Source organism: Crocuta crocuta, unplaced genomic scaffold (genome assembly GCF_008692635.1).
Source record: "Crocuta crocuta isolate KB4526 unplaced genomic scaffold, BGI_CrCroc_1.0 scaffold914, whole genome shotgun sequence".
In the NCBI taxonomy this organism is placed as follows: domain Eukaryota; kingdom Metazoa; phylum Chordata; class Mammalia; order Carnivora; family Hyaenidae; genus Crocuta; species Crocuta crocuta.
The window spans coordinates 419,615-431,376 of NW_027532448.1; the positions used below are offsets into that span (position 1 = coordinate 419,615).

General features: G+C 38.5%; 1 protein-coding gene across 2 annotated transcripts in view; it reads right to left on the reverse strand.

The window, feature by feature from the left end:
* The window catches only part of TRMT11 (tRNA methyltransferase 11), a 51,135-nt gene extending 39,600 nt beyond the window's left edge, over positions 1 to 11,535 (reverse strand). For both annotated transcript variants that reach the window (XM_077779409.1, XM_077779410.1), the window contains exons 1-6: positions 11,444 to 11,535; positions 4,155 to 4,220; positions 2,241 to 2,314; positions 774 to 855; positions 593 to 685; positions 257 to 391 (exon numbers count right to left, since the gene is read on the reverse strand). In XM_077779409.1, coding sequence (XP_077635535.1) covers positions 257 to 391; positions 593 to 685; positions 774 to 855; positions 2,241 to 2,314; positions 4,155 to 4,220; positions 11,444 to 11,515 — 522 coding nt within the window. In that variant the 5' untranslated portion in view covers positions 11,516 to 11,535. The remainder of the gene's footprint in view (positions 1 to 256; positions 392 to 592; positions 686 to 773; positions 856 to 2,240; positions 2,315 to 4,154; positions 4,221 to 11,443) is intronic.
* Positions 11,536 to 11,762: the final 227 nt, after the last annotated feature.

Sequence of the window (11,762 nt, forward strand, 5' to 3'; positions counted from 1 at the left end):
CTGCCTTCTCTCTGCTTAAAAAGCAATTCAGGCTTTCAGACAAGCCTTACATTATTTTTTCCTGGCCACCTCCAACATAGGTCCTCTATCTAACAAGCCTCTTGCACTTCATAGGAATCTCTGAAAAAAACAAAACCCATAACCACATATTTTCCACTGGTTTTATTTCATACAGTAGTTCTGAGTCTTCAAAGGTCTAACATTAGTTAAGCTTTGAAGAAACAATCTGAAATAAGTAAAAAGAACACTTGCTTACCCATCTACCAAAATAAATATTATGTGGATTCTCAGGGATGCAGTTTGGGTCCAAACCATAATCTTCCAATATAGAGAATATATGCTGTGGCTTCTTTAAATTCACTTTTCCTTCAAATGGCAGAAATTCAAGTGCCTAAGAAATAAAAGTAATTCTCATGTCCCATCAGAATATTCAAGGAAAAATAGTTCTTATAGAATAATACCTGTCTTGTAAGTTTGGTATCAGGATTAAGACAAAATATAAAAATTACTTAAGACATAGTGTGCTACATATCAACAGCAGCCAGACTACATACTCTCATAGGTTTTTTTTATTTTAACTAAATTCACTTACATCTATTCGTTTGACTTTTTCTTCTTGTGTCAACGTTTTATTAAATGTGTGAATCTTTATTTTATATGTAGAATCTGAATGTAGAAATGGAACCTAAAAAAATGGAAATAAATTCTTTTAAACTGAGTAATTCTACAGTATCTATAGATACACCCATATAAAACCACATTTCACTACGCACCATCTTCTCCACAGGGTAGTTTTTAAGAGAACTATACAGCTCCTCCGCAGATTTTCCATGACCCCATAGTTCAAATATGGACCTAGGAAAATAAATCATCAGTACTAACCTCAGTAATAAGCTTGTGCAGTAACATGTAACAGTTACTTACCTAGTTCTTTAAGCTTGCTCCACTAATACAATTATTATCTATATTTTCTAAGCTAGAAATGAATAATGTGTCCTAAAAATCAACAAAGCTTTAGTCCAAATTACACAGAGAAGTGTCACTTTACACAGGAGGGAAATGTAACATAAGTCAAAAGATTTTTCCAGGTTTTCATCATTGTATTCTCATACTAGAATACATATCATGCAGTAACATCATTTATTTTAGTGAAACAGGGTGAAAAACTACAGTAAATCCAATTTTCTCAGTCTTCTCCATAAAACAAAAAGAAAAAAGACCAGTTAAAATGTTACTATTAATACATAGCTATTACTTACTAACATTTAGTAACTACTAGTTACTTTTCTAATGATTACAAAAAACAAATTACTATAAAAACAATCTGGGGCACCTGGGTGGCTCCGTTGATTAAGTGTCCGACTTCGGCTCAGGTCATGATCTCATGGTTTGTGGGTTCGAAGCCTGCATTGAGCTCTGTGCTGAGAGCTCAGAGCCTGGAGCCTGCTTTGGATTCTGTGTCTCCCTCTCTCTCTGCCCCCCCACCCCACACCTTCGTGCTTTGTCTCTGTCTCTCAAAAATAAATGAACGTTCAAAAAGAATTTTTTTAATCCTAAAGCTTCCATTAATTTCCAGGAACATTTAGACAATTACAAGCAAATGTCATTACAAACATTACAAGCAAGAACTCATTGTAATGGAACTGCTATCTACACAGTAGAGGGGTTTTGTGCATCTAAATTCAAACTACTTTATAACTGCAATTAATGCTGCCATTAGGATTAAGAATATTATCCTTTGAAAACGAAATCTTCCTTTCCTTTCACACAAGAGATGACAGTCGGGATTCCGCTCTCTAACAGATAAAATAGCAAAACATATCTTATGACAGTCTTCACTTTTTGTCATTTCAAGCTGAATCTGCTCACCCAACTAAAAGCCACCTATAAGAAAAACATCTTTAGGCTTTGTATACTTTGGTTATAATTAAATGTGGCATTTATCCTATGTAATAACAGCAATTACAACTCATACCATATTCCTGTTTAATGCAGAAGTTTTAAAAAAATATCCCAAAATAAGTATTTATGCATTCCACCACTAAGATTCCCCCACCCTCAGTTTCAGCAGAGAACTCTGTTCTACCACCACCACCCAGTGGTAAATTCATATAATGGCAGGCTACCGTGAGCTCCCCACAACTAACCCCTTCTATATTCTGCCAATAGAGCAAAAAAGGAGGACAGAGTAGTATAGTATGGTGCACAATCTGCAGTAAAACATTATAAGTTTCTCTTACTTGGCACACACTGTTCGTTTCATTAAGTTTCTGGCAATATCTTCGGAGGGAATGCTAAGAATCCAAAAAGGAGACTGAAAAAAAATAACAATATACAACTTACTTGTAACTGGTTTTATGGTTTCATATGCTTCTATTCAGGAAGTCAATAAGGGGAGATTCCTATTTGCAACTTGTATGATCTCACTCTAACCAAAACAAAAATTGCTCCAATAGTAAAAAAGTAAATTACTTTAACAGGTTATCTGTTAGGATACTAAAGTGCAACCTCATAACATTTTTATAAGTGGCTATAAGTGCAAAGATCAGCAAATACAAAGTTAAGCTTAAAATTAATTCTGTATTTGCTCTCTTATGTGTTTTGAGCAAAATAATTAATGCATAGGATGCAAATTTTACCCCAAAGTATAATCTCAGAATTTTTTATTGTTATCATTCCTTATAATGCAGCTATTTTATTTCTCACTTCTAAGTAATGTATTTCTTGAATGATCCCTACTTGTGGTCATCTGAGAGTGTAGAAAAGGAATACTTTGAAATAACTATGATGGAAAAGCATATGGTATGTTATTAAATTATCACTAATTATTATTATTTTATCTAAGGAAAAAAGTTCCAGGTGCATCAGGAGGGTTTGCTATACCCTGTTTCAACCCTCAAGATTAAGGTACTTTTCATCTCCACCCAAATAACACCTTGCCAGAACACAGAAAAAAAAAAAAGCAGCCTCCTGACATCAGTTTATCACCCTCACCCAATTATATCCACACTCTCCCTCTTTTTCTCCTCTATCAATATATGAAAGTCAATCAGGAGTAAAGTCCAACCTTAGCCAACTTTCAACTAAATTTTCTCATCTTTTGGAAGAAATCCTCCCTTCCACACCCAGTCTTTCTTCTTCCAGTATTTATACTAGTCTACAGAAAAATTCAAAATAATTCAAACACAAGAAAGATGGTTACCTCAGTACTATTATTATCAGGAAAATTTTAAAAGCACTCTGAATGAAATGAAATCAATAGATAAATAATGGTAGAACTAATCAATGGAAAATATTATATAACCCTGTTAGTGATGAAGGCTATATAGCAATATGTACCTCTATTAACAATATCAAGTGAAAGAGACTGCAGAAGTTCATAATATTAGAACTGAAGGGGAAAAAAGCATATGAAAAGAGATTGGAAGGCAGTACCCTTAAATTATAAGTCATGTGAAAGAAAAAGATTCGTGAATGATTTATTTCTATTTTCCAAACTTCTAATACACTGACAAACTGTCAAATACAAAATACAAACCTCATCAATTCACACTCTCATACATGCACAATTTTAAATTTTTAAATAATTCTCAATATGAGTCTGAAATTCTAATCATACCTCATCAACGGAAAACAGCCCTTTTTTCCAATTAAGGGACAGATACCAAATATGGTACAGGTATTGAGTTAAAAAAAAAAAAAACCTAGTAAACTAAATGAGTATTGAAAATAAATGGCTTTTCAAAACGACAACTATTTTTTTCCCCAAAATATCCTTTTTATTCAATTGCCCCTAGAAACAGATACAAGTAACCATACAAATATAAATTTAAGATTTGCAGTTCTTCAGGACACCTGGGTGGCTCAGTCCATTAAGCGTCCGACTATGGCTCAGGACATGATCTCATGGTTTGTGGGTTCAAGCCCCGCGTTGGGCTCTGTACTGACAGCTAGCTCAGAGCCTGGAGCCTGATTCAGATTCTGTGTGTCTCTCTCTCTGATCCTCCCCTGCTCATGCTGTCTCTCTCTCTCTCAGAAGTAAAAACATTAAAAAAAAAAAAAAAAAAAAGATTTGCTGTTCTTCTCTTCAAACACAAGGTTCTATTTATAAATATACTGCACATGGTCTAATGAAAAATATAAATTCAACTTACCTTTCCATAAGTTTCCTGATTACTGGTGAACTGACCTCCAAAAAGTGAAAGCAAAGACTTTATTTCCTATATTGAAAATATTATAGAAGGAACACATTTTAACACAGGAAACTTTAAGTCTATTAACAGATACAGGTATAATTAGATCTTTTTAAAGAGTGAGTTGGTGATCTACTTGAGCATTTAAATTTCAACACCAGACAAATTACAACTCTAGGTTCTGAAAAAACTTTACAGTACAACCACAAAAAACAATTTCTGAGAAATTTTAGACAAGAGGATTGCCAAAAAGACTTGGTCAGAAAATGCCCTGATTTTAGAAAAAACTGGATGACAAAAACTATAGATTAGCAACTCTGACAAGTGATCAATAAAATACATTATTAAACAGATGAGTTTAACATTTTTAGACAAGAAATAAGTGATTAACCAGGAAGCATCACTGTGGATGCATTAAACAGAAGTTAATAGCAAGTTAACTTCCTCTTCTCTCTGCATAAAGTTAAAGAACTAGAAAGAGAAAACAATAGCTACTTTAAAAATAATCAGGAATGCAAAGCTGAAATCTGTTCAGATAGTATGTATATTCTATGAAGCAATCACTTTGCATTGTGAAACACAAGAGGACTATACAAATTCTACAATTTGTACTGCTAACAAATTGTCTCTCCTCAAGTAACATAAAGAGGTAGAGTCCCAGTGGTCTCTGTATGTCTTATGGAGGTAACTTAATAGAGATGTGTCCCCTGTGCTGGGTGCCTATAACCCCCTTTCACCTCAACTACAAGGAGCCTTGAACACCAAACTCCTCATGAGCCACAGCCACCATGACAGAGCATACCTAGACCACCTACAACCTCCACTTCAAGACCAAAAAGAAAGGTTTGAGCACTCATGCCTTCCCTGTGTTTCCTTTTGTCTATGAAACAAATCTTTTTTATTTTAATCCCTGGTATTGGGGAGATAAATTCAACTGAATTATATGTTAAGACTAAGAACTAGCACAGTCTATCAGTAAATCACTTAAAGTAACCCAAGAGTCATTTTGCAACATGGGTGATACATATTTAAATAGGAGGTATATCACTGGACTTGGGAGTCAGATGGACCACAATTTTATTTTCATCTCTTCCAAATAAGGACCATGTGGTTTTACACAAGACATTGGTCTTCTAACTCTTAGTTCTCTCGCCTGTAAAATGGGAATCACAGCTACCTCATAAAGTAAGGAGGTCTGCGCAACAGGAGCACAGAAGCCAGGGTGTTAGTAAAGGAATCAAGATGATGACTACAACACTAAGTCTGGTGGCTCAAGAAATCCAGCAAGACTGACAGTTATAATTCTTAAAAGAAAAAAAATAAAGTTATAGATTAAGTTACTTTGGTCTAGAACAATTATTGTTCATTCTGTATTAAAGCATATTGTGAAATCAGCTTTACATTTTTAAAAATATTTAGTTTTGAGGGGCACCTGGGTGGCTTAGTCGGTTAAGCGTCCGACTTTTGCTTAGGTCATGATCTCGCGGTTCGTGGGTTCGAGCCCCGTGTCGGGCTCTGTGCTGACTGCCAGCTCAGAGCCTGGAGCCTGTTTCAGTCTGTGACTCCCTCTCTCTCTGACCCTCCCCTGCTCACGCTGTCTCTCTCTCTCTCTCCTAGAAATAAATAAAAAAACATTTAAAAATTTAAAAAAAAATTATTTTTGAGCGAAAGAGAGAGAGAAAGCAAGAGTGGGGGTTGGGGGGAGAGGGAGGCACAATCTGCCGATGCAGGCTCCAGGCTCTGAGCTGTCATCACAGACAGATGTGAGGCTTGAACTCAGACTGCAAAATCCTGACCTAAGCTGAAGTCAGACACTCAACTGACTGAGCCACCAAGGCACCAAAATCAGTTTTACATTTAAAACATCAAAGTTTGCTGCTCCTGAGATATCTTCTTAAAAATCAGTAACAGGCTGGGGCGCCTGGGTGACTCAGTCAGTTAAGTGTTGTGAGATGAAGCACTGACTGGGGACTCTCCAACAGAGCCTGCTTAAGATTCTTTCCCTCTCTCTTCCTGTGACCCTCCCTTACTTGTGTGCATGTGTGCATGCTTTCTCAAAAAAAAAAATTGTAACAGGCCAAAAACCCACAACGGTTTTTAAAAAACCTTTAAAAACTCCTAGTTTGAAAAAAAAGTGAAGGATTACTGAAGTTTAGGGCACAACATTAGCTCCACTACCCAGAACTTAAGCAAAGACTTAAAATTGAGAGTAAATATGATAACCCAAGTTTCAAATTTATGAGCAAAACCTACATTAAACTACTCAATCTACTTGGAAAAAGCAAAACACAAAATCTTTACTCTTCTTATGGAAACTCACTTTTCTAGTTGGGAATCTTTCTCCATTAGAAACAAAAGAATTTATATTGGATATAAAAATACAGCCTGATCTGGGCATGCTTGATGCATTTATTCATATGAGATTTTTCAGTTCTTTTAGCCACTCACTTTTTCACCCTCTTATTTTGTTTCAGAGCCAGCAATAAAACCCAGATGTCTGAACTGTACTTTCAGTACAATAAAGCAGGCGCCAACTAAAATTGGCCCTGATTAACTCTACAAAGGTAAAACCAGACCACACTTACATTCCTAATCTCTCGTTTTAAATCATAAAGGCAGCTACTCATTACAACTTTCCCCCTTCGCAGTTCTCAAACAGTAGACTGGCTCAAAAGTGTCGACAGTCCTCCTGACTCCTTCCCCAAAAGGATCCTTTCACTCAATTCAATACTTACTGAAAAATGATCATGTGCAAGGCACTAAGCTATGTAAAGATAAACACACATTTATCCTCAGAAAGCTTACAGTCTAGTAGGACAAAACATTCAATCTAGTAACTGAAATGTGAGGTGTAAAACAGTAAGTGCTCTTAAAGAAGTAAAAGAAAAAACATATTAAAAAAAACATATTATGTTAGAGTTCAAGGGACAAACAATTACTTCAGTTTTAGAAGTTTTCATGGAAACCGACTTAAGCCCTGTAATTTGTAGAGAATCTGTACAGAAGCACTTCCGGTGATGGCAAACTAGGTAATTCAGATTAAGCCTTCTGCTGAGAAGAACTAGAGAAACCTAGCATCTGCTTGAAGGCATGCAGAGATTTTAAGAATCACCAAACCAAACTTCAGGAAAAGACAAAAATCCCAAGGTGCAACCACTTGCTTCCCGGGGCATTTATCAATTCCAAAAGCAAGTGTGAGGATGGAAAGTTCTTTTGACAGCTTAACGGAGCTAGAGAAACAGAAGAATATTGGGCCATCCATGGAGAAGAAAGATGCCTTGATAAACTGCTCAGTTTGGACTGAGATCCCCAAAAGATACGTACCAAAGAAGCATGTGTGAATCAGAACAGAAACAAAACTTAATACCAGAAAATGAGCTCAAGCCATCCTAGATCGTTAATGTTTCTATCTTCAAGAGGATTTACATCATCCCAGTCCTGTAATTTCTTTAAATAACTTTACAAATACATCTAACATATATTTTAAAAATAAGCCAGCCCCCATATGAAAAAGAACCAAGAGAAACAATACACAAAGGTAACAGACCCACAGGACTCCTTTTATCCTTTTTAACATAACTACGCTTTCTATACTGAAAGGGATAAAAGACATAATTAAGAATTTTGGTAAAGGATGAAAACCTATTATGAAAATAGCAGATTTGAAAAAGAAACAAGTAAAAAACTAAACCTGAAATAGAATATGTGGGTAAATCTCAATGAATATTGACTATGTAAAATCAACAGATTGAACGCTGAAACAGGAAAGGGCCAACCAGACAAAAAGCAGCATAGGCCAAAGTACAAAACCTGAGAGCATCATTCAGGGAATGATAAGGATTCACTTCTGGTCACACTGCAGTGGGGAGGTGGAGAGGTGGGGAGGGAGACAGAGAAAAGAACCGTGCAATGGTAGGTTAACGCCAGATTAAGAAGTTTCAGCCTTGGGACAATGAGAATGTAAATAGAACTGAGATTTTTGGGAGATTAAACTGGCACCAGGGTAAGACACTGACTAAGAATAATTTAAGAGGGAGAAAGAGGTAAAATGTCCAAGCACTGGGGATGCTGTGAAGACTGCAACCTAGCCACAGACTCTTACTGCACTGCCTGACTAGGGAGGACGCACCCTGCGTGGACTCTATTTCCACTTCTGTATCTTCTAAGTGATATCCTCTCTTTGGTACTCCAGAATTCTCTAAAACACCAATGCTTGTTGGTCACTTACTGGTTTTAGAAAAAAAAAAAAAAAAGGTCACTTCCTGGATTAAAAAAAGAATCAATGGCTCCCCATTAAATCTAAAATAAGATTCAAATTCCTTGTAATAGTTTCAAAATACCCCAAAATCTGGATCCTACACACCTCTCCAGCCTCATTGCCCATTACTTCATCCTCACTCCCCACAAACCCCACACCACCACCATAATCAACTCCCTCCATGCCTTTACACTTGCTTTGTTTCTTACTCAAGTGGGCTTTCCAGTCCTCTTTACCATCAAAACAACTCTTTATCAATTAATGTCTATTAAGATATTACTTCTTCCATGAAGCTCTATGCCCTACACCTCTATCTTGCTAATGCACCAGCCCAGAAAAACAGATAATCCTGAATCAATGCCACAGTCTTCCTTCATAATTCCTAAGGCCAGTGAACTGAGCAAAACTGAAGAAAATCAGAGAATCTCAGGCACAATACAAATACATGCTCTTCACCCTCAGCTAGATTTTCAGCATGTGCTGTAACACCTGTGTTCTCAATTTTTTAACTGATCAGCTCCCTCTTTTGCTCTCAATGACGATTTTATTATTTTACTTTTTTTAATGTTTTATTTATTTCTGAGAGAGAGAGAGAGAGACAGCACAAGCAGGGGAGGGTCAGAGGGAGAGAGAGGGAGTCACAGAATCTGAAGCAGGCTCCAGGCTCTGAGCTAGCTGTTAGCACAGAGCCCAACGCATGGCTTGAACCCACGAACCGTGAGATCATGACCTGAGCTGAAGTTGGACGCTTAACCAACTGCGCCACCCAGACGCCTCCCAATGACTATTTTAAATTAAACTATGTTCCTCAATTTCTCCACTCAACTGCTTGGTCCCTAATCTCTCAAGAAATAATCCTGACTCATTCATTACCTAGAAAACAGACCCTCTGGCAGCTACCCCACATCCAAATTAACTCTCCTTTGTCTGTTTTCCCCTTGTAGTGAAAGGCCAACACCCCCCATTGTGTTCTTAGAGCCGTTCTCTCCTTCTCTTCAGCCTATAAATTTTGCTTGACCCTAGGCCTCCCTCAAACTTTAACCAACCTCGGGGCGCCTGGGTGGCTCAGTCGGTTAGGCATCCGACTTCGCCTCAGGTCATGATCTCATGGTTCGTGGGTTCGACCCCTGCATTGGGCTCTGTGCTGACAGCTGGCTCAGAGCCTGGAGCCTGTTTCCGATTCCGTGTCTCCCTCTCTCTCCTCTCTGACCCTCCCCTGCTCACACTGTCTCTCTCTCTCTCTCAGAAATAAATAAAACATTTTAAAAAATTAAAAAAAAACTTTAACCAATCTCTTACTTTCTTATGCTCTAGACTGCTATAGGAGCAGTCTATCTTCCCTTTTTTCTCAGTGACCATTAAACCAAGCAATCTAGCTCACCCCCCTAAAATTCTACACAACAGCTTTAGCAAAATTCTTAAAAATTTACCCTCCTGATTTCTGTGTCTTCAGTTTTCCTATTCTGATAATTACCTGTCCTCTTCATGACTTCCTTTCCTCACTTTCCCTCAATATCAGTGCTTCCAAGCACCTCCATTTGGCCCATCACTCTTTTGACACTGCTTTCTCTAAATAATTTCACTTTCTCCCCTAGTATTCATTTACTACTAGTATTCATATGCAGAAGCCTCCCAAACACTTGTTATCAGTATACTGTACTCTGTGCGTGCTCATATATTCACTGCCCACGGTCATCTCTACTTGATATTACACAAACACATCAAATTTGGCATAACCAAAACTCAAATCTTTTATCTGCCTGTGCTCCTACATTTTAAGTAGAGATGCTCTTATAGGTACCCCAAGAGTCATTCTTAACTGGCCCATTTCCCCCATGTTCAATCATCAAGTCCTGATGCTTTTATCACCTAAATATTTTCTCGGTCTATCCCATCTTCTTACCCCCTGTCAGAGTTCAGGCCTCCTTGATCTATTAACAAAACTATGCCAACTGGTTTCTGATTCTAGACTCAAATTCCTCTCAAATTTGTCCTCATTATTCTCACCAAAGTAATTTTTAAGGAAAAATCTGATTGTCACTTCCTTACTTAACACTTTTCAGTAAATTTCCCTTGCAAGCTAAATAAATTTTCTCTTCCTTACCAAGGTGTTATTCAAGGCTTTGAATTTTCTGGCCCCTGTTTACCTCTCCTGCTCTCTTCTTCTCACTCTCAGTTACATATTTCATAATCCAATAATAATGAATTGTAATTCTAATTTACTTATTTCTCTGCTTGACCTGGCTAACTCCTACTCATACTTTGGTTACTGTTCAAGTGTCATATGGAAACAATCTTAAAGACCAACATCCTCCACTCCACAGGTCGATTCGATTCCTCTTGTATGCTCTCATGTTTCCCAAAGCATTATCACTGCACTTACAAACGTTATTTCATTATATGTTTATACATCTGCTCAGCCCTTAGCCTAAACAGTAAGCTCCTTGAAGACAGAAAGTCTTTTTCCTCTTTATATCCCCAGCGTTCAGCACGTGCAATTACAAGTATTCGGAAAATGTTTCTTGAATGAATAAAACACCTTTTCCAACTTCTCTAGCATCTAACCCCTACCACCTTACTACCACCATCAGCAATCCCACCCTGCCCCACGGACTATGATATTTGCCACTTAAAACACTGCCTTGGGCATTTATTTCTGTCGACTGTCTATTCTCCGCTAGACGCAGAGCTCTCCGAGCAAGAGGACCGGTTATATTCACCTAACTCCAATACCTGGCGCATGGGCAAAAGAATGAATGAAAATACTTGGCAAAGTTGAGAGAGTCTGTCTTGGGCTTTTATCTCACACACCCTCCGCCAAGCTCAGATCGTTCCCAGGGACCGCGGGATTGGGGTGCCCGTGATACCCCCAACAAGCACAGACCCCCGATGCCTGCTTGCTCAGGCTGGGAAGATCGCCTCCGCCCGCACACCAACCCCCACCGTGCCGTCCTCTCCCGTCCTGAAATCGTGGAGGTCGCCGCGGGCTCACCGGCAGGCGGAACTCCAGATGCTCTTGAGCCATAAGCAGCAGATATCTATTCAGGGAGCACGACAGCGCCATTGCGGCCGCCCACAGTGCGCCTGCGCGGCTCGCTCAGTCTCCCACCTTTTCTCCTCCCCTCCTCACGGAACCTTTTCCGCTGAGGCGGAGCCTGAAGGACCGGAAGCGGAAGCTGGGAGAGGCGGGAGTGGTCCCGCGGTTCCTCGCGTTGGGACTTTGAGCTTGGCGGCTGCTGGCGAAGCGATGCAGATGGAATTTCACCTTTTTCGTGCAGACTTCTCTAACCACTCCAAGCCTGGACGACCTG